The 23,718-nt window shown below is 40.6% G+C and overlaps 1 protein-coding gene across 1 annotated transcript in view; it reads left to right on the top strand.

The window, feature by feature from the left end:
* ELOVL2 (ELOVL fatty acid elongase 2) overlaps window positions 1–23,608 on the top strand; it is a 38,062-nt gene extending 14,454 nt beyond the window's left edge. The window contains exons 2-8 of the mRNA XM_052697828.1: window positions 5,920–5,983; window positions 11,000–11,187; window positions 17,072–17,149; window positions 18,049–18,220; window positions 19,272–19,396; window positions 20,189–20,323; window positions 20,760–23,608. Coding sequence (XP_052553788.1) covers window positions 5,920–5,983; window positions 11,000–11,187; window positions 17,072–17,149; window positions 18,049–18,220; window positions 19,272–19,396; window positions 20,189–20,323; window positions 20,760–20,888 — 891 coding nt within the window. The 3' untranslated portion in view covers window positions 20,889–23,608. The remainder of the gene's footprint in view (window positions 1–5,919; window positions 5,984–10,999; window positions 11,188–17,071; window positions 17,150–18,048; window positions 18,221–19,271; window positions 19,397–20,188; window positions 20,324–20,759) is intronic.
* Window positions 23,609–23,718: the final 110 nt, after the last annotated feature.

Genomic DNA, 23,718 nt, shown 5'->3' with positions numbered 1-23,718 from the left:
TACCAGCTGATGTGGTGTCACTGAAGGCAGCATCCAATTGCTTTGGAACCAGCAATAAGAAACAGCAGGAGAAAAGAAGGAACAAAAAGTGCTCCCTGCACTGCAGATCTCCTGCCCCAGTCTTTGCAGTTTGGCTGCAGAGCACAGGCACGCCGTGCAGGAATTTGCACTACAGGGCCACATCCTCTCATCCTTATTTCCAAGCACCAGCAGGCACAAATACTGCAGTCTTCAATCCATACAATGAGGACTAGATTTGGTGAATCCTTGTTAGAGGTCTCACAGTGAGATTCCTGTTCATGTTTTTTTTTCTACAAGCTCAGGCCTAGTGAAGGTAATTTGAAGTAAGGTAGATTTGCAAGCAAACTGCACCACTGACCCTTTTGAAGATTTAACTCTCCCTGAAAAGATGCAGGGAGAATGCAGAACTGAAAGACAAGGAAGCAAGGAAAAAATTCAGCTTGCTGTGTGAGCAGCACCTTTTAGCAAGCTCCTGGAAACTCAGGCAGACCCAGTGTTCTGCTTGCTGCAGGTTCTACTGGCAGCCTCCCCCTTTCCTGAAGGCACTGCTAAACCAAGCAGTGAATGTCTCCAAACAGCAACAATATGAGAGAACCATTAGACACAAGCATCCTAATTTTTAAATGCTGATATCAGAGGAGAAGCTAGACAAAATATTTCAGAAAAAAATATCTATTATTCAAATTCTAGCCACCTGGGGAGCCCCATTGCCATACCTGCTGAAGATAAAACTTGAGGCTACATTTAGCTTTAACTGCTTAACAAACCTTGCATTCTTCCATTCATTTTTCATACAGTGAATCATTAGCTCTTCTGCTTATTGAGGAAGCCACTGAATACACAGTGGTCCCATTAGGCAGTGTAAGCTAAGCAGCTATCAAGGCAATATTCTTGAGTCTTCCTTTGCGGCGTCCTCTTTCTTATCTTTTCACCCTCAATACCTTTAGCAACTCAGCTTTCTCTATGGTGACTAAATCAGCACAGGAGAAAGTGCTCAGCACTTTTGGCTGTAATCACTCTTCATGCAGCTGTTCTCTACATCCTCAGGAGAAAATGTAGAAAGCAGCCTATGTGATGGCTCAGCTCTGCCACCAACTTATTCAGTCAGATAACCAGCAGGCCTGCAAGCTATCAGTGTCACATAGGATGCCAACCTCTATTCCAAATATTTGTAGAAATAACCCTTGGCTGCAAGGATGCTGTCCTCGTAGTCACACAAAGTGCTGAATTTCATAACAGCAACTGAAGAATGTCCCAGATGATTGCACATACACATACAAATTTTAGCAGCAGAACGGAGCATATATTGCAAAGTGTGAGAAAACAATAGGAATAAAATACAACCTGGTTGAAAAATATTGAAATTCAGATAAATTGCTTTCAAACAAAACACGGCCTTTGCTGATACCTTTACAAATACTACTTGTGTTTCCAAAACAAAGACACAGATTTCTCTTTTCTTGTAGCTGTAAAATAATAACTGCGTCTTTAGATGGAGTCATCAGCAGTTCTTTCTATTGGTTGTTTTTGGTTGTCTTCTGCAAAACAAGAGCACTAGCAGATGTTGTTCATGTATTACATGGGCACTGCTCTGGATGGACCTGGAGCACTAGCAGAACTATCCTTCCTGAAATTCTGCACTGTTCTAAAATGGTGTGGGTCACTGCTGTCACACTGAGTTACATTCTTTCTTAGGACAAGTCCAGTTAGAAAATATGTTGCTGGCTTTGCAAAGCCATTTGTTAGGAAGGAATCAAACAGGAAGACTGCTCTGCTACCAAATCATCCCACATATATGTATCCTGCACAGGCAAAAAAAAAGTCCTTTGGGCAGCAACCTTTATTTGAGAGGGCTGTGCTTCTTCTAGGAGCTGTGGCAGTCATTGGGCTGATTAAGACTTTGTAGTGTAGGCTATCCCTTAACCTTAGTCATCAGAGTTGAATGAATATCCAGGAATGTGCAGCATAGAAATTCCCATATCAAGTACAGAATCCAGTTTCTGATTCTTGAAATCATTAATCTGAAATGCTAAAAAAGATCTAAGAAAAGCTCTTAGGTCTTTCTTCCAATGAAAGCTCCATAAATTAATTGTAAATTGCATAAAGCAACATTTTACTATCAGCTTCTGGATGTCCTGTCTCCCAGTTTCACCTAACTTCCCCTTACCCCATTGCAGCCTCTGGCTCACCTTTCTGCCTTCAGCTTCATCTATCTCCACCGCTCTCCTCTACAGATAAAACACAGAAATCATTAGAGATAAAGACGACAAAAAAGCCCAAAGTGGTCTGAAACAAACTTCTGAAGAAGAAATGTCTCCCAATGCACACCCTTGTTCCAGATTGATTTTAAATTCTCAAGTCAATAAAAAGATAAGCAATTCATTTTACAAGCAGTTACACTGCAGTCCTGAGATTTATCTTAGTCTATATATTTCTTCATTTCAGCCCCTATTGCAGCCGCTACTTCTTTAATAACTCTGCATTCAAATACGTGCGGGTGCCTAAAATAAGTTTTATTAACATGCTGATAAACTCAGATTAATTCCAGTACTGCTGTGGAGCAGAAATCTCTAGGGAATTAAGGAAAAGATGCCATCTCAATAAGAGGAAAGAAATCATCATACAGTTAACATATATTTTTTTCTATCATGGTTGCATCAAATATCACATTCACTTCCAGAAGCTGGCACCTACTCCTGGTTTCTGTTTGAAGCCTGGAATGAGATCTTTTTTGTGTAAAGAGTGTTTTAATTTCTGCACAGCTGTGTAAGAACAAATAACAAATCATCCTGGACTTCTTGAGATACTAAACACCATTCCAGGCCATTGCTTGAAAAAAGAAACCACTAATATAAAAGGTTTCCAGGCAGTGCAAGATTGAATGCAGCTTACTCATCTGTAGGAAATTCATTTCATAAAGCAATTTAGAATCCACCTAATCAAAAGAACCTCACAGACCTATGCATGTTTGCATATGCTTAATAATACTTAGTAATTAATAATTATTTGTATTTTAATCAAGGCTATTGTCTGTAATAGTATTTTACGTATTCTAAGAACACTTTGAATAAAAGTTCATCATTCCAGCTTAGTTGCCAGTGTTAGACCAGTGTTGCTGTCTCTGAACATGAAGAAGCCTTTAATTTCAGAATATCAAACTTCAGAGTTTTCCTGGTTGTGAAGATCCCATGCCTGGGGTCAAATTCTCCTTCCAAAGGCTTTGCAGCTGCAGCTATGGGGTCTTAGGACCTGTGGTGCTTCCCTAGCCTGTTGTCCATTCCTGCTCTTGCACTTAAGTCTTTCTCAAAGGATCAAAAAAGTTAGTCACTTATTCCCTTTTCTGTTGCAAAAATATTGAAACTCATAAGGAATGTCTGTGTTGCATGATCATCTCTGGCTTTATTTTCCCTCTCCATCTTTCCACATGGGGGATTTGATTTGCTTAACTAACCTAATGTCTTTTTTCAGGTGTAGGTATACAGGTCTACCACTAATCTATCCTAAATCCTGTCAAACTGCCACCATTGCCAATGCCCAGAGCGATGCCCTGTACTACAGAAGGGAAATCATGGAACACATATTAATCTTTAGCCTTACAGCTCAAATTCCTTCATTGATAAAGGCTATTATAGTGAATTGCTAGAGAGAAGTATGTCCTCTGAGCGTGTAGCTATGTGCAGATTAATTTTATTTGTTTATCTTCAAAAATACAGTAGATCATGTTTAAGCATGCCATTTTCATCTAACCTGTCTAGAGGCACTGTTAAGGACACGTTCTAAAAGCCTGAAATATAGTCTGGTCTTCTGTATAGGAACTAACAGAAAGGTGACAGACCTCTTACACAGAACCATCTACATTTTTTTCCCCCAAATCTGTAGTGCTATATAAACAAACGTATTGTCTTTAACAGCTTTTAAATCCATAAGACAGCCAAACAAATGTGTTTTTCATTTTTCTTCCCAAAATCTAGAATAAGCTGTGAGAGAACTAAAGGGGAAGCAAACGCTGGGAGACTTTTAAGAAGTACACTTATTTATTCTGATGGACCTACGGACATTTCAAATTACCTGTGAAAAGCCAGCCAGACACTGCATCGATCCAGTCCTAATGAGGGTAGACTGGAGCAAAGCTGAGAGCTGGTCCAAGTCCCCACTGGGTCATTTCAGCACACACATAAGGAGGTAGATTTAGCTTTCAACTGCTTCAGCTCTTCCACATGCTGTCTCTTCATCCTAGCCAAGCATAAGAGGAAAAAAATATCAGAAGCTAGAACGGTGAAATCAGTAAGCTGTGCAAAAAGCAGTCCTAGTGTTATGGATTGAGGCTGGATGTGGCTCTGGGCAGCCTGGTCTGGTGGTTGGTGACCCTGTCTGTGGCAGGGGGTTGAAACTAGATGATCATTATGGTCCTTTTCAACCCAGGCCATTCTATGATTCTATATGATTTTGTGATCTTGTAGGCCTTCATTCTGCTCTTCCTTATTAATGATAATTCTACAAATCTCATTCCTCCACTGAACTGGTTAAAGAGGTTTGTCTCTAATTTCCACTTAGAAGTGGCCTAAAGTAGATTTGATAAATATATGTATATATTAATAATAATTAGGTTTTTTCAGAAATAATTGGAGAGAAAAACAATATACCTTTGTTTTGGGTGGTGATGGTATTTCTTTTTAAGTTAAGGTAAGCACAGCAGCATCTTGCAGAAACCAAGCATTTCAGCCTGGGATCCTACAAAACCTCTCACTCCCTGGAAGATGTTAGCTGCACTCATGTATTTGCATAAAAGCTGTTCAGTTTGGGCATCCTGAGAACTGAAATATGTTTGGACATTCTGAGAAGGGAGGAAACACAAGGGGAGTGCAAGGATTTCTTCCTGCCCAGACCAGAACCCAGCACCTGGACCTGCCAGCATGCAAACGTGGATCTTTAAGAGACAGATTACTAACGGTGGCTGCATCCTAAGCCACTGTGGAGATACTGTATTATAGGATATTCCAGAGTTAGAAGAGACCCACTGAGTGACCACTGAGTCCAACTCCTGGCTCCAAAATTAAAGCACTGAGAGCACTGTCTTCTTGAACTTTGGCACTTGGGGCCATGACCATTGCCCTGGGCAGCCTGTTCTGTGCCTACTGAGGGAAAGACTGCAGTGATCACAGCTTAGCTCCCTACTCAGTCACCAACAGCCACAAATGTTAAAGCCTGCCAGCTCAGGTGACACATCTTTAGTGACTTCAAAAAACAATCAGTGAAATAGCCCTCCTCTTCCTGCTTCCACTGCCTGCCTCCCCTCCACAACCTAACCTTCATCACTGGAGATCTGAAATGTCCTCCCAACTTTTCTTCAGGAACCCAGTACCTCATTTAGAGAAATCTCAGTTTGCTCAACACAAAGCATTCCTTCTTTACGAGTAAAGCAACGGTGTATTCAGGTCATACACTGCTGCTAGTCTGGGAACAACTATACAGTGTTGTGAAGCTTACCAAAGGAGTTGCCAGTGATTTCATTTGTGGAAGCAAAATAAAAGCGATAGATAGATAGATAGATAGATAGATAGATAGATAGATAGATAGATAGATAGATAAAAGAGAAGGATATTTACAAGAGAGAAAACAACATCCATCACGGATGCTGTGATGATTGTTGTTCATTTGTAAACCTCACTTCCAACATGGTTTCCAGCAGCGAGGCCTTTATTGTCATCTACACAACAGTCTGCCCTCATTTCATCTTTAAAGAGGTTTGGTTTTTTTTCCAGGAGACATGATGTATCATACCCTGGAAATACCTGAGCTCTTTGCCACGTTAATTGCTTGTTTAATTGTATTGTCCATGTGAGCTATAAGATGTTTCTATCCTATATCTTTATTTTTTATGTATTCATTTATTTTTAGGAGCACCTGAAAGCTTTTGACCGGGAAGTAAATGCATTTGTGGACTATATGTTTGGACCTCGAGGTAAGCTGCTCCACCTACAGTCCTTTTAGGAAACCTTGCCCATCCAGATTACCACTCAAATATTCTGATAGTTAGAAACACTCAACAGCCAACGTTTTCTCTCTGAATAGTTTGTAAAATTGAAAAATATGAACTAGGCAGAATCATGAAATATTCCTAGGCAGGAAAATAACACTGTTGTAGGAATTCTGTCAAAGCTCTGCACTTATAGAAAGCCAATTCATTTCTTGCTTTGATTGTTTGATGTATTACCTGTAACACAAATTAAAACCAGTCACATCATACTGCAGATGAAAAAAGAAAACAGAAAAAAGAAACATTTTTTTTCAAGCTTACAAATATCACTAATTTTTAGAGTCTGTTGTTTCTGAAAATATAATAAGATTTCAGCTTTGCATCTCAGTATAAATTTAAAAAATGAAAACTTTGATTTTTCTGAAAGTGGAAGTTCTGTTCTTGGGGGAATGACACTCAGTAATCTAGGCATCGTTTGGCCCATCTACCAAACAAAAGCATAGTTCAGAAGGATGCTCAGCACAGCAGCAATAAAGCACTTCTAGCACTTTGCAGGATCACATCCACAATTTCAATAACCTGATAGAGGGTGTGAAAGAACAGGTGCATCTTTTGATGCTGAGAATAACCTGAATGACCATAGTGCTTGTTTAGCAGAACTTGGAGGTGCCTAGTTTCAGTCCTAAGAGAGCACAGGTAACAGCCGTAACAACAGTTAGAGCCAGGGCTGAAGTAGGACTGCAGAAAGAAAGAGAAGGGCTACTGCAAGGTGAGGATGGAAATGTCAAAAATCAGGATTAAGATTAGAACAGGGCCAAGCAACTAAAGTGAAAAACAAGAGAAGAGTTTAGACAGCAGACCCAGCCATCAGGGAAGGCTCTTGTGAGGCAATCCTGCTGCTGGTAGGCCTGGTTTTCAGGGCGTCCAATTTCAGGAACAGTGCTTAAAGCCAAAATTGCTGCTGGTGGGGATGGATGATATGTTTTGTTGCAGTAGTATTCTCTAAATTGCAGAAACAGTTCTTGCTTATTTAGGAGGAGAAGGGAAAGAAAACTGCAACATTCTTAAAACCAATAAATTCTCTTTTTTTTTTTTTGCTGTCTGGCTGAGTACAAAATGTTTTCCATCCTTTCTGCTGTAGATGCAGAGCTTGAAAGAAAGCTTTCTAGTGAATAAACAACAGCTTGGGAACCGCAGCAGAAGCAATTAAACAAACTCATTCTATCTGCCTTAATTAACAGCCTCTACAGTAATGTATTTTAATAGTACCAAAAATCAAAACCTGATTATTAGCATAAAAGTACTGTTGTTGTTTTTTTTATTGGGAGTGGAATTCTCCACCACTTCTCTTTCCTCACTGGTTCAGAATAGATTTTTTTGAAGGGGCAAGTTGTAGTCAGTCCAACACAGAGTCCAACACAGATCTCTTTGGATTTTTACAAAGCACTTCAGTTGTACCATCTGTAATACTTGCCAAGTACATCACCATCATCACCATCCCTCTCCAGACATAAATGCTGAAGATAGCATTTGTTTCTCCATGCCTCTTCACCATGTTCTTTTATTTGGAACTGGTTGTGTAATGATGCTGCATCACGCATTTCAGGTGTAAGAAAGCTTCCTCCAAAATGTTTACACCCATAAATCATTCACAGTCATACGCAAACTGTTTTAAATCAGACAGAATGGCCCCGCAAACCAAAATCTAATGAATTCTTGGGAGAGTTTTCCCAGTTGTCTAAAAGCAACAAGTGATCCCCCTTCTTTCTCTGCACGAGTTTTCATGTACTATACCCACTTCATTCGGCAACAAGACAGCTTACAAATAAACATCAGTGCTCTATTTTTTTCAAATCAGTCCCATATATGTGGTCTATATTTTAGGTAGCAACTCCTGAAATAGGAGAATCACAACACTGGCTATAGTTATCATTACTTGATGCCAAATCAGGGACAAAACCAGGCATGTGTTCCTGGAGGCAATCTCTGCTCACAGTTGTAGTTACCAGATTAACACAAACTGCAATACTGCACAATTAGAACAAGGGGTGTGCTGTCAAAGATACAAATTTGATTGAGATGAAGGTCTCTTTTGTGCTTGTGCTTTTCACTGCCAGCTGGACTTTGCACACAGATTTAGATCAAATTTACATTCGACCTTACAGACCAAGTCCTTTGGATCAGGGAACAGAAGATGCATACATTCTTATCAGTTGCATCTCTTGATAAGAAGTGGTCTTACAAATTGATTTTTGTCCATGTTACCCTGGATGGACTATCTATACAGAAGACAAAATGATTAAGAGTGAAAAAAAACATGTTGCTCTGGAAAAAAAAAAAACTTTTTTCAGGGCCTTCATGTTCTACTGATATTATTTAGCATTACACAAAGCAGCACTGAGTTGTAGGACCCAAATCTTGTTAATGGGCTGCTTTTTTTAATCTGTCAAAGAAGCAAAAGAATAGACATGTTTTAACTAAGTAGGATAAAGTAGTGAGCGCTCTCTCTACTCAACTGAATATAAACACCAGTAAAGCATTGCTGCAGAACCATCTACCCTCAGCATCTGAAAAGATCAGAATCTACTCATACAACAGCTGGCCAAAGCTATGCAGTGACCTCAATCAAAACGTTTCTCAGCCTCACTGATAAAAGACTGATAGGTCTAAAGAGCCTGGGAGGCTTGCCACTCATTTCAAAGGAGCCAAGATTTCGCCCCAAAAGCCTGGCACATCGTGGCCAGTGGCTGTGAATGAGCTTATTCACAGAACAGCCAGCTTGGGTGCGCCTGCTCCTACTCGTGTTGTCATCCAGCACTTTCACACTGTGGTTTTATTCACTGCAGTAGTCTCAAATTCAGATAATGGATGGGTTCAACAGTGTAAAAATAATGCTTCCTCTCATTGATACTGTATTCCTTGAACACAGAGTATCCTACTGCCAGTCAATATAAATACTCCAGCTTTTTGTTTTGTTTTGTTTTTTAATACAGTCCCTTTCCTTTGCCTTCCCGCCACTTAAAAACCTCCCACTTTTGTGATTCAAAGACACGGAAACAAAACGATTAGGATTCTCTGGCTGCTTTTTACTGATGACTATCTTACCCTTCAAGGTACCAAGGTCAAGTAGGAAAACTATCAGTAAGGAAACTGGTTTTAACAATTTCTCTAGACACCTGAAAATGAAACAGATCATAAACTTGTCACGCTGACCTGAGCAAACACGAGCAGTTTTGATTTTGTATGGATCAGGCCACATGGTTGTGGCCACTCACTGCAGAGGAAAACCTAGCTTTCTGAGGGCATATTAGGACAGATCTGGCACTGTTTAATTTGTATTCTTGTCTCTTCTAATTGCTTTTCCTTGTTGAGCAAACATACTGCTTACTTATCTGATACCAGTTGGCCTTTGGGCAAACAAGCTTTGTAAACCAAACGTTGTATCCTCCAATGGGGAGATCTTTTCTAGAGAGCACTCTTGCTGATATGACTGCTTTTTTCATCTTCAATTAGGAGAAACCAGTTAAATAAGTTAAACCCTTTCACTCCTAAGATATACACTACATCATCTCTTACACATACAACCTTCACCAGTCCTCTGACTTCTGTGTCCTGTTTAGAGGCCACATGGGAGCAGAATTACCTCAAAAACATCCATTCCAGAGCTTCCCAAACCTCTTGTCACTTTTGAAAGGGTTGTTGGAAGCATTTTACTCTCACAGTTGGTCACATTAAGATGACCTTAAATAGGTATTGAGACCTGAAAATAGAAAACAGGCTCTCTACATTGATAACCTACAGCAAAGCAAGGCCACTCTTCAGGAAGGGTGGTGCTTTGCAATACATGGTTGTGCTTTCGTGTCTGGTTTAGCCATACACCTCTCCTCTACCAGAGAGAGGAGCTGTTTTCGGAGTCCAGAAGGAAAAAGCAAAACCAGGAGAGCACTGGATTGAAACACAGGCTGAAAATACATCTCTCTTCATGCACTGTGAACACCTGTCCTTTAACCTAACACCTTTTAATTAATATAATGTCAGTGTTTTTATAAAACTTACTAAATTTTGAACAGTTTCTGAAAGCAGAAAGAACTGCACAATAGCTTCTCTCTAACTTACTTCTTCACATACAGATTTAGAACAGCCTTTTTGAAAAACCATGATGCTCCTTGTTATTTCCTCAGATAAGTGCCCAAAGAATGCTGTTGTGATGAATTAACTTCAAATTTTGCTCCACGTTGAAAAAAATAAATAGAAAAAAAAATTCTCTTACTTATGATATCCAGCTGCCCATAGGGCAACAGAACAGTCCCTGCAGATTGGCATGCAGGATTAGGCTTTGCTCATACACACTGAACTATCTGATTACTGTCAATGAGATTACTTGTGTGAGTAAGGCAAGCAGGATTTGACCTTAATATTGCATTCCAGAATCAGGCAAATGGAACAGAAACCATGAGAAAGCATGCTTTTACATTAGTAAATATCTTTGACAACCGTCAAAGTAATCATTTGCAATTTCTTTTTTAAATACAATGTTTTTGTAAAAAACTTTGTAGAAATGTTTTCCAGCAAAAGCATTTTACTTTCATATGGACATAAATGCAAAGTTAATGTGTGAATTGACAAGCTTTCACGCATACTTCATATTTAATACTATCTTCAAGCTGTCCGTCCGTTAACAGGCTAAGGTGTGGTGTAACTAAATATTAAGTTAACACATTAATTAAAAGGCAGACAGGATTATTTTCTTCTTTTCATTTTCTCATTCTTGCTAAAATGAGGAAGTGAAAGCAACCTTAGGTTGCTATGGAATGTTTTTGTGTGGCTTGCACCACATTCTCTGAACTAGCATGCCACATAGGGGAGGAAATAGCAGTGGATGGCTCTTAAGGTGAGCAGAGCTTGGCAGATCCACTCTCAGGCTTTTCACAATATGACCTGCCATATTTTAGCAGTATTTTACTGTAACATTAATTGCTTCCTGCATGCATTTCTTTTCAGATTCCAGAGTTAGAGGATGGCTCCTTTTGGATTCTTACCTTCCCACCTTTTTCCTCACTGTGGCATACCTGCTGTGCATATGGCTGGGCAACAAGTTCATGAAGAATAGGCAGCCTTTCTCCCTTAGGGCTCACCTCATTGTATATAACCTGGGGATTACGCTGCTCTCCTTGTACATGCTCATAGAGGTAAGTGTTCTTCAATGCAGCACAGCTGACAAAGGTGAGAAACATACATTTTTTAGCAAAAGAAAAACTTAGAAGCATAATTTTACAAGGAAATTTGATATCAACAGCAAAGTAAATTTAACATCAAGCACATAGCAATTGGGCAGACTTGCAGAGTACCTCCCCAGATTAGCTCTCAGCCAGTTTCAACTGTCCTTTCTGAGCTCCAGTCCATCCCTGGAGACAACTGACCACTGCCAGGGCAGCGTTTACAAGTTTGGATTTGAATCTAAGCAGTTGCTCAGCTAAAACAGGCCCACACCTCATTGTTCAGCACACAAGTACGTTCAAGGATTGTTTTTCATTTGCATGACTGTTGATGGAATTATTGTTTTGAACAAATGCCCATATTTAAATGTATACTGATTTACATGAGAGTTGGTACTGATTTATTATACTGGCAATTCAATGGTATTTTTCTACTGTCCTGACTAAAAAGCTTCCATCACATGGCCAGATAACAGAAACATTAAACATCAGACAGATGATAAAAACCTGCCACTTGAGCCAAGAGTGGGTGCTCTGGGCACTGGCAGGATGAATGTGGTCTCGTCTCATAGATTATTTCCTGAGTGTTTATCAGGAAGGACTGCTCACAGAAATCAGGATCCTTTCAGAACTAGAAGGGAGCTATGAAACAAACACTAGAAGACAAAAAAATCTAAAACACTTTTTGACTTGGCAAAAAAACGACTCAGAGCATCAGAAACCTGGGCTGAAGGTTCTGCTTGGTGTTAGTGTGATCTGAAGAGGTGTGAGCTGACATCACACACTCTTGCCTGTGCAGCTCTCTCAGCATTTCTTGCTTTACGGGCTCTCAACTACACAGCAGTTTCCATGAGAAAACCAAGGCTGTTCTTTTAGCTGGTCAGGATACTGTGCTTCACTCAGAGGCCAAACAGAACCCTAAAAAGGTTTCAAGTTTTAAATTAATTTGAGCTAAACCCCAGATGAGTGACCAGGTCAAAAAGCTAAACAGCAATTCAGATTTGTGCGTTTGTGAAGTAGACAGAGAGTTGGAGGTGAAGTGGGACCTTGTGAGCTGGTCCTGGTCAAACCTCTGACTTCTGGAGTCACTCTGGGTATCTGAGAGCACAGGATGAGGCCCAGAACTAAGAAACAAGCCCAATTATCGCTGGAAGGTCTGATGACTTCATACTGATTTTTCCCCAGAATTTACATTAACACTTCAGTGTTTACAACTCTGAACAGATAATCTATACAGATATCTGTCTTTAGTAGCAAAACTCAACAAAAAGGATTGATTGTACTGAGAAATACTGCTCCCTACCCCTTATAAGCTGATTTGGCCTGCCACAAGCAAGTGAGTAAGAAATTTGGCAAGTTGCAGGTGAATTAAGTGAATTTGTGTTTTGCTGCCTTCATATCCTTGTAGGAACTGCACTGAATCACAGAATGGTTGGGGTTGGAAGGGACCTTTAAGACCATTTAGTTCCATCCCCCTGCTGTAGGCAGTGATACTTCCCTCTAGACTAGGTTGCTCAAAGCCCCATCCAGCCTGGCCTTGAACAGTTCCAGGGAGGGGACAGGAAGCCGGGCTCCCTTCCAGTTGCCTCATCGCCCTTCACAAGGCTAACTTCACTGCAGATGGTCACTAATTTGCACGAGTCCTCAGACAAGTCCCTTCAGACCTGGCCTCTGTAGTTGGAGGCTGCTGACTTGCATCACATTACAGCTCTGGACTGTCGGCCAGGCTGGCTGTACATTGAAGAAGCCACTCTTTCATAATAGAGTTTCTGTATAGAATAACTTGTTTATTTGAATAGCCTGTTTGCCTGGTTCCTATTCACAGCTTTTACTGTGAAAGAGCACAGTGGATGTTGAGACTTGCAGACCTGCCTGAGGAACTTGAATGTCCCTTCTGAAGGGAAACAGGCAAATCATAGAATTATTTGAGCTGGAAGGGACCTGTAAAGACCATCTGATCCAACTCCCCTGCAGTGTTCAGAGATACCTACAGCTACATCACACTGTTCAGAGCTCCATCCAGCCTGACCTGGAATGACTTTAGGGACGGGGCATCCACCACCTCTAAGGGCAACCTGTTCTGGTGCTTCACTGAACAGGAGGACAGAAATCTTCAGTAGTAAGGGTATAGTGTCTCCACATTTCAAAACACCTCATTTCCAAAGCCTCTCTGGCTCCTACTCCCTCTGTCTTAAATGGAAGGTAAGCTCTTTAAGACAGGAGTTGCCTATATTTAGAGCCTTCTCCACAGTAGTTTATGTAAACACAGCTGATCTCTCCAGTGAGTATGATTTAGGATTAATTCTTAATTAGAGAGATCTATAACAATGGCCTTATTCCTCCATCCTCCCACTTCATCTCCAACTCTGACCTCTGTAACAGAGATAAACCACAAAACAATGTGCTCTGTTATAAAGATGAATAACAAATTGTTCTACTTCTCTTCTTGGTTTTGTTTACAAGATGCCACGCATCTTTTCTTGTGATAGCTTCAGAATGGAGTGGGTACTTAGATGTCTTCTTAGATGTTCAAAAGAAAAAGACCTTGTCTGTGTTAGGTGTACATCCCAAATGCAGACTGTCCAATATGCTAGCTTTAATAAGAAACATGATAAACCAACTGATGGGGATAGCTGTGCTGCAATTCTTCAGCTCTTCACTGTGCCTAACCTAGTTTCACAGTCCTTTAACTGCAGCCAAATCATGCAACCTCAAGGCAGGAAGTCAGAGGTTGTAGCAAAAGCTCTTAACAAAATGTTTTTAAATCTTCAAAGGCAGATTTCCACTTCTGATCCAGAAGCTTTCTGCATCACACCAAGGGCATGAGGTATCTCAGGGCCAATTTTAGCTCCATTAACTGCAAGTCCAACCAATCCCTTGAGTTCTCAAGTTGTACCATGTATGAAACAACTACTGTCATCTTAATAAAAATCAAAACCTTTAACAGTTTCACTGAATCAAGAATATGCCTTTCCTCTACACAGATCTATGCTTAATACTGCAAAGGTGCCAACTGTGAAGAGGAAACCAGCTTAATGTTAAAAGCAGTCTAGTCTTTATGTATTTTAAAATTAATTCATGGGCAAGCCAGCTCTCAGACCACACTCCATAGACCTGCAGGTTGAAATCTTCACAATTTTGTTGCTGAACTATGCCTGGAAACAAGGCAGACAAACGCTGATGTCTGAATTGAGAAACTACTCCCATGATGTTACTCTTTATCATTAAGAGGAAAAGACAATCTCTATCAGTGTCTTAGCTTGCTTTCCCCAGCACTATTGCTGCTGTCCTATTTAAATTAAATCTCAGCTAGTTGTCATGCTTCCACCCGTCCTTGGTCAGTTGGGCACTGAGAAAACCAGGGCTCTGGGACCATCTAGGTCAGATTAAAAAGATCTAGAGATGTGTCATTAGCATATGAGTGGCGTGATGTCTCAACTGCCTTTATCCTCAGGTAGATCCATGGACTTACTACAAGTCCATAGGAGGTGAGCGAGGATTGTAAGCAAGTAACCTATCTGTGTGAGTAAGCAGGTCTTGCATGTGAGACCTGTCAATCCAAAGCAAAAGTCAGAGCTGCCTGCTGGGTGCTGAAGGAATAAAGCAGAATTGCACAAGTACTATGAGCCCAGTGCACCAAGCTTCTAGAGAGACCAGAATAAAATTCTTATACCTTGCAAGATTAGAAAAAAGCATCATGATTGCCTCTATTTTTCATTTTTCCAGGAGCTGAAAGTTCAATGCACAGCAAGTCTGAAGTTTCTGAATTAGATTTATGACCTGAAAGCAGATCATAAGTACCAAGATGATGGGAGGATTTCCAGGAGTTCAAGAATTGCATTCTCTGCATTCTCTGAGAGCAGAGAAAGGTCAAAAGCTTAATGCTAGCATAATTAGGGCCACCATTTTCAGCCCTACACATTGCAACTGGGATGACATCTCAGTATGATGCCAGGATAACAGAAGGCAAACTGAAATAAAAATTGTATTTATTTCATTGTTATAATGCCTAAAAAGAGAAACATGTGCTTCCTTACTGTGCAAATATTAAAAAGTAGAGCAGATAGAGCTTGAATATTGGAAGACCTGAGGAAAGTTTAAAAAAAATAAAAATCGTTTTAGATCCCAGTTGTTTTCAACTGTCCTGGAGTTTTGCTACAGAAGTCAACAGATTAACAAAATGACTTACTTTAATATTGTAACAAATAATTATTTAGTCCTTCACAAGTTGTCAAGCAGTTAGCAACCCTAAATTTAGCAGAGAAACAAGGACTGGTACTTGAGTTGATGGCCTCCTTTGAAGTTTGTTAGGACAAAAAGACCATTGTAAGCTTAGGGAAGCAAGAAGAAAAGAACAATAAGAGCAATCAGAAGAAATGAGGTATGCTTTCTTATCATTTGGAGGAAAAGAAAAAAAAAAAAAAAGGAGAAAGTGCAAAATGTGGACAGCAAAAGGTCACTGACAAGGCTGTGCAAAACAGTGAAGCATCAGGACAAAAGTAACTGAGTTTTCTGAACAAATTAGAATGCAGCTTGGGTAGAATTACATTCCCAGGCATTCTTCTACCCTCATCAGAGTATTTGTTGAGAGAACTGAGGAGCTGACTTTGCTGCTCTCATTTGCAGTTCTTGCTGGACACATCATCCTCATAGCTCGGGTTTCATTCTCTGAATTCTCCATGTCTCTCCTAATGACCTTCCTGAGTTCTGCATTTAGGTGCAACTTTTAGCCAGTTTGTTAACCAAGCAGCACTTGATCTCACCTACTTTTTCAAATAGGTTTTCGTAGAACATTACTGGAAATCAAGAGCAAAATTTCATATGATGAGGTTTATCACATCATACAAGGTAGCATACAAAAGCTGTCCAAGATAGGAGATATAATCCTCCCGTGTGTCACACTGGAACAGGTTGCCCAAGGAGGCTGTGGATGCCCCATCCCTGGAGGCATTCAAGGCCAGGCTGGATGTGGCTCTGGGCAGCCTGGTCTGCTGGTTGGTGACCTGCACATAGCAGGGGGTTGAAACTGGATGATCTTTGAGGTCCTTCTCAACCCAGGCCATTCTGTGATTCTATAAACAATACCATCACATTTAAAGAATTGTAAGAGCATTCACCATGTGAAAAGGAACACAGCTGAGCCAGTAAGAATAATATGCTTCATATCAGAGAAACAGAGACCTAGTAACTGAATGCCCCCTGTCTAGTTCCCAGCTTCTCTTCCAGATACGTACCTGGCTCATTTTGTACCTTCCATTAGGTGAGCTGCTTTCCTTCTACATAGTAGATAGCCTCCTTGAAATTGGTCGTCTGTCCATTTCTCCACTCAGCACCACATATACTCTCCCCTTCTTCCTGCATTTAACAACATACAGTACGGAGATTTGCTTATAGCATAAGGAAATATTTTTCCTTTTGCACTTCTTTGCATTTACCTTTTGTTTGCTTGGTTGGTAGCTGGGATTTTTCTCAAGGACAGCAAGGGTCTCCTCACTAGTAGGTCTGTCAAGCTCTGTTCATACTGCTTCAGGAAACAGTAAAATATTCAGTCGTGAGCTTTAGAGTAAGGATCACTGCACTAAGTAACAAGAGATATTCATGGATGCCTGGAAGGCTGTAAAGCCAGAGAAATGTAAAAGGTGCACTATTTCAGTCCATATTTCCAAAAGAATTTGAAGCCTTTGCAAGTGTAAAACAGAAGATACTAGCAAGTTGTCTGGTCTGCAAGCATCAGTTTACAGAATGAATGGGAACTTACAATACTCTCATGACGTTGTTTTGCTTCACAACAGCTACAGGAGAAGGGGAGGACTGCCTTGTCTATTTCCAAACATCACTGCTGTGTTTTCTGTTCCAGCTCATCCTCGCCACGTGGGAAGGAGGCTACAACTTGCAGTGCCAGAACCTCCACAGCGCTGGGGAGGCTGACATCCGGGTGAGGACAGACAGCACTCAGCCTCAGCAGCAGTCCTGCTGCAAACAGATGTTTACTTCCTGATTCGGTGCAGATGCATCCTCACTATAGAAAGCATGGCAGGGAGCATTTTTACAAGCCATGCATCAGGACACACACGTGTATACATACACACATATGCACGTATGTGTATGATTCTATGTGTGTATACATATATATACATATAGACAAATGTTTTATGTATATTTTTGTGCTGACTATGGAGAGTATATGGATCATTTTAAAACCTAGGAGAAAAATCAGTCACCTGCAATGTTGAGCTGTAGATGGAAATACATTCAAGCCAAACTCTAAACTCTAGAAAACTCCAGATCCCTTTTTGCTGCCTTGGCTCATCTCTAATTTCAAACCTTATTTCTGCATCACAGCAAGTCTGTGTGTTCAGCCCTATTGCTTTCCAGATAACATCAGAGCTTGAAGGGGAGAGCCTAGATAACCCATGATTTTCTTCAGCCTTCAAAATTTGTGTTTCGGCAAGGAAAATGTCAGTTAAATGCCTTTTCCCATCATCAAGAAAATTTAAACAGAAACATCCTTGAAAGAAAAAACATCTTTGATTAAAACAAACAAATGGAACGACTATAAGGCCCGTCATTACAGTATGTTTTTAAACTGTAAAAACATTCAGAATTGTTAACTGTAAATTTATATTAGATAATCACATTTAAGAGTGATCAGTTCTCTATAAACTGCCTCATTCTTCAAAGAGAAATAAAACTCAAGCCAGAGGTTGTGCTCCTCCTTCAACATGACTTTGATGCCTTTGGAAGAGTAGTGCACCTAATGATGAAGTACAGCAGTTTTTAAGCCCTTTTTTGGACAGATATTGATCTCCTGATGCTTTGTTTTTGCTTTTACAGGTAGCCAAGGTGCTATGGTGGTATTATTTTTCTAAAGTAATTGAATTTGCAGACACTATCTTCTTTGTACTGAGGAAGAAAAGCAGCCAGATCACCTTCCTCCACGTGTATCACCATGCCACAATGTTTAACATTTGGTGGTGCGTTCTGAACTGGATACCTTGTGGGCAAAGTAAGTCTCTATTCTGTCCATCACCTGAGGGATGCACCACCAGCAGCTGGAGAGGAATCACAGCACTGTGCAAAGCCAGTGCTTCCCTGGGTTACAGCACAGCATAGAGTTCACAGCTTGTCATTCAGAACTGCTGAACGTGTGCAGATCTCAGTGAAATTAAGAGCAAGGTTAAAAGTTCAGTGCAAAAAAGAAATGAAATGTTACGCCTTAGATTCTCCACTTAGCTGCCACAACTGCCCGTGTTTACATTTCTTCAAACAACTTTTAGACAAGTAATGAATGATACACAAAGGTTCAAAACTACTACCTGAATTCTGAACAGGGCAGCTCTGTCTGGCGCGTGCTGTCTTACACTTCGCACTGAAATGGCAGAAACATCAGCCTTCTGAGAGTCATTCCACTTAGATCTAACATATTTTACAACACTGACCTCAGACAGTGGTAAGGCACTGGCACTGCCCAGGAAAGAGATGGAGTCACTGAGGTTCCTGGAGGTTTAAAGAACCACGTGGATGTGGCACATGGGGATGTGGTTTAGCAGAGATGGTGGCGATGGGCTGATGGTTGGACTAGGTGATCTCAGCAGTCTTCTCCAACCTTAATGATTCTGCAATTCAAAGTGACTTTGCTTTTAAGACACCACAACAAGCTTCATCTCCCCTGCTGAAGTGGAGAAGGGCCACAGACCATTTACCAAAGGGTAGATAACTATTTCAAGTGTCTCATAACACACTTTTCCAGGGCTTTGTACAAGTGGAGGCTCCCTGCAGCCTTATCAGAGTTCATAAGAAAATTTAGAAAATAAGAAAACTAGCCACTGAATAAAGCAAGAGCAATGCTCAGATTGCTGTGACAATAAAGTCACAGCAGGTAAGCTTCATTCAGAGACAGGGTAAAGCACTCACTGCTGCATCAGAATGGCAAGCTGAGATGCACCCACAGCACAAAGTGAACATTACTCAGCAACACCTCCTGTGTACAGTAATGACATCTTGTCGCTTTTTAGCAGCTTATATCATAAAATGCTTTCTGCATTGCATTTTTATAGGTTTCTTTGGACCCACTTTGAATAGCTTTATCCATGTGCTCATGTACTCCTATTACGGACTGTCAGTCATCCCTTCTATGCGAAAGTATCTGTGGTGGAAGAAATACCTCACCCAGGCACAGCTGGTATGTGTCTACATTGCTTTCATTTTTAATTGACAGAAATTCTTCAGAAATGCCAGAGGGAGCAAAAGGAATGGCAAGCAAATACTGACACTTGTAGCATTAAATTATAACAAAGCTATTATGAAGGTCAATTCATTAGTACAGCCCAGTAAAATTTAGTAACTGGAATGATGCTCAAAAATTGTCACTTTTTTTTATTATTATTGGTGTCTCATTCAAGTGAGAATGAGATTCCTTCTAACAAGATATGTAACTACGATACAACTATAAAATAGAGGATGACATAAACAGCTCTTGGACAACAAGATAGAAGCTGTGGTTCACAGCCCTAAACATTGACAGCCCCCCCCTTCTCTGCCATTTTTACTTTGTTTTTCCCTGTCCCTGACTAACACCAATCTGTCTAACCTTCTTGCACCTTGGATTTCCTTTTTTCTGTTCAGACTTGTAAAGCTATTGCTTCAAGTCTCCAGTGTTTTCTCAGGTTTCTGCCCAGAGACAACACTGTACTTGCATGACACAGCCTAGAAGACATAACAATCCCTTATTAAAAGAGCTTTCATTTTGCCAACCATTTGACCTAAAAACTCCTGGAAACATCCAGCTCCATTATCTTTTTTTTTTTTAAAGTCATAAGAGCATCATTTTAACCTAACCCTCACAATACATTCACGTGTTCAGAAAGGAACCGCTCCAAGTTTCAAAGAGCAGAACTAGGTAAGGTTATTACACAGGATTTAGCTGTGTCAGTCCTTCCTTAGTAAACATTCAGGCACGATCTTTCTACTCCAGATCCAGTTCCTGCTCACCATTGTGCACACGCTCAGTGCAGCTGTGAAGCCGTGTGGGTTTCCCTTTGGCTGCCTCATGTTCCAGTCTTCCTACATGGCCACACTGGTCATCCTCTTCGTTAACTTCTACATTAAGGTAAGCAGCCTCTCTCTCTCTTTCCCCTTTTGAGAAGGACAAGGAGAGGGGGAAAACATTTTTGCAGATTGCTCTTGCTGCAAACCGTATGCCAAACAGGTAGAACAAGGGTCAGTACTTAAAATAAGTTCACACTCACATCTATATGTGAATATACACGTTTTTAGCAAGGACTGTTCCAGCCTGCCTGCATACATACAACATCCAGTGAGAAAGGCTTAAAATCCTTCTTGACACCAAGAAGTATTACAGGTAATACTAGTCAGGTTATATCATGTGCAGCAGCAAAACTAATGCTGTTCTCTTAAAGTGTGAAGCAAGTGTATATCCACATCAACAAACACTAGGCATCTATTTTACAGTTAACCAGAAATAGTATTCAGCTTTTATTGCTTTAAACAAATGCAACTAGCTACTCAAAATTTTGCTTTTGTAGACATACCAGAAAGCACCTTCAAGAACAGCTGCAAAGGAAACCCCTGTCACAACAGAAGTCAAGAATGGATTCCATAAGAACTACTTTGCTGCTTCAAATGGATTCCTGAACAATAAGAAAGCACAATAAGTACAGTACTTCCTGGGATCTTCTTTTTTCTAAGAAAAAAGAAAAGAAAAGAAAAAAATGAAACAAGAGACTGAATTACAGGCTTTAGCTTAAAACTTATTTGATTATATCTACCGGTTATTTGTACCAGACACTCATTAATGTATTGCTATTTAAGTTTTAACACAGTAAGTTTATTTGCCCTGTCATAGAACACCATCAGAACAATAAGGCCAACATCTTTCTCACGTGAAAAAGAAAATATTCGTGATTTGTACTGCTGGCATAAAAACACCTTATAAAGCACTGGATGGAAACGTTCAGAGTCTTCAAAAGGTTAGGGCTCTGCTAGACTGACACCTTGAGCACTTCTTCCTATGAAGACAGGCTGAGCAAGTGGGACTTGTTTAGCTCAGAAAAGAGAAGGTGCCGAGGAGATGTTACTGGGGCCTGCCAATACTTGAAGGGAGCTTATAAGGAGGAGAAAGACCGACTCCTTACAGTCTGATACTGATAGGACAAGGAGGAAGGGTTTTAAACTATAAGAGGGGAAATACAGATTAGTTATTAGGAAGGAACTCTTCACTAAGAGGAAGGTGAAGCACTGGCACAGCTGCTTGGAGAGGTTGTGGATTCCCCATCACTTCAAGTGCTTGAGGCCAGGTTGGATGGCAAAGGGGTGGAACTAGATGATGCGTAAGGTCTCATCCAACCTAAGCCATTCTATGATAAATGGATTTTGGAATAAACTGGAGCTCATCAACTTAGAGAAGATAGGTTCTTGGAGTGTAAACATGCTCAAAGTTGACCATATACAAATACTTTATCTGAAGAAAAAAAAAAAAAAAATGTGCTAAATATTCACAAAAGGTGAAGGAAGCATTTGAAGTAAACCTCAAAAGGAGCCAAGTACATCATAAAGGAATTCCTGCACTTTCTACAGTAGGGAAAGCAAATCAATTTCCAGCCTGCAGTTGTGATGCCATGTCTCACAAAAACAAACAAACAAACAAACAAAAAAACCCAGCAGAGTGCTGCTGCTTCAATTGGCTGTGTTTACTTCCCACTTAAACGATTACAAATTAAAAACAGCTTAGGTTAGCTTTGGGAACCTTTGCTGTGCCTTTTTCTAACCTAGCCCCCTTCAAAGTCTCTAACAAAGTAGTCACAGCCTCTTGTCCTTCCCCTTTTCCACAGTGAAATAGTTGTGGGCTCCTCCAGCCTGGTGTATTTAAATTCTCTCCACAAAAACCCTTTTGTGATCACGACAGCCCTCCCATCACCCTGTGGGATCCCAGTTAGAAAGGAAAGGAACCACGCATGCAAAGCCATAGAATACAACAGAACGTAGAATATCCTGAGTTGGACAGGATCCTAAGTAATCCAAAGTCTTACAGAAACAGCTGAGGGAACTGAGATTGTTCAGTCTGGAGGAGGCTCCAGGAAGACCTTATCACTCTCTACAGTGACCTGAAGGGAAGTTAGAGTGAGATGTCAGCATGTTCTCCCAAGTAACTAGTGATAGGATGAGAGGTAATAGCCTCAAGTTGTACTAGGAGAGGTTCAGGTTGGATATTAGGAAGAGCTTCTTCTTAATGAGTGGTTGACTGGCACAGGCTACCCAGGGAATTGGTGGAGCCACAGTCCCTGGAGGTATTCAAGAAATGTGTAGATGTGTCACTAAGAGACACAGTTAAAGGGCATGGTAGGGAAGGGTTGGCAGTTGGACTAGATGATCTTAGGTCTTTTCCAACTTTAATGATTCTTTGAGGATCATTGAGTCCAACTCCTGACTCTACAAAGAACCACCCAAAAAATCAGATCATGTGTCTGAGAGCCAGCAGGGAACAAAACAGGGAACCAAACAGCAGCATGGACCCACAGAGAGAGGAAGCGTTCCATCAAGTCCTGTTCCTCTGATCTTTCTCCACATCCCGAGCCAGTTTTCCCCTTGAGCTGATCTTCATGGGGGTCTTGGAGACAGTAGGTGCAAAGGGAGGAAGTCTTGTCCCAGGACAAGAGGCTGGCTGGCCAGCCTAGCTGGTAACAGCATGGCTGCAGCCACAGTAAGTGCTTATGGAGAGCAAGGAAAGGGCATAAAGAAGTCATACAGACTGGGGGAAGAACAGGTGTTTGACCAGTAGAAGCTTCCAACCTCTGCAGATATCAGCATAAGACAAGGACCACCACTAGAAAGCATAAAGGCAGAGAATATCATAAGAACCAGCAAAGCAGAACACCAGGCAAACAGCTGAACCATTTGTCTATGAAAGGCAACAAATGGTTGCATGTCCAAGCACGGGTATTAGGATGAACAGAGTCCTTTTACATTTCAATGTAAATGGTATTTAACTACCAGCATGGACAACATAAGCACGTTAAAAGTTAAAGTACATTATGGCAACAAACCTCACAGGAATTGATTGTCTTTTGTTTTGCTTAAACCTCATAAAAAGAAAGAAAAGAAAAAAATAAATGCCTTACTTGAAGCTCAAAGGGCTGAGGGGAAAAAAAAAAAAAAAAAAAGAAAAGAAAGGAAGAAAAAAACCAACCACCACCAAGATGGTCTCACCTTGCAGATCCAGGCCAGTCAGGAAGGCTGGAATAAGATGTATTTTAAATCCTTCAAATCTGTCTTAACATCTTCAAAATGCTGCAACTATGAAGAAAAAGAAGCAGTGACTTCTTAAACCGATTTTCCTGTAAAATGTAACAATGTAAATAAACAAGTTTTAATATCAGAGTGTTTCCCTTCCATTTAAGACACAAAATTGCTATAAAATAGTTATTTGAGACTACTCATTTTTCATAAGCTTGGAGGCCATTCAGTTCAGAGTGAGAGACGTCCTCT

This window comes from Tympanuchus pallidicinctus, unplaced genomic scaffold (assembly GCF_026119805.1).
Source record: "Tympanuchus pallidicinctus isolate F22 unplaced genomic scaffold, pur_lepc_1.0 scaffold31, whole genome shotgun sequence".
Classification (NCBI taxonomy): domain Eukaryota; kingdom Metazoa; phylum Chordata; class Aves; order Galliformes; family Phasianidae; genus Tympanuchus; species Tympanuchus pallidicinctus.
This window is presented reverse-complemented; position numbering and strand designations above follow the sequence as displayed.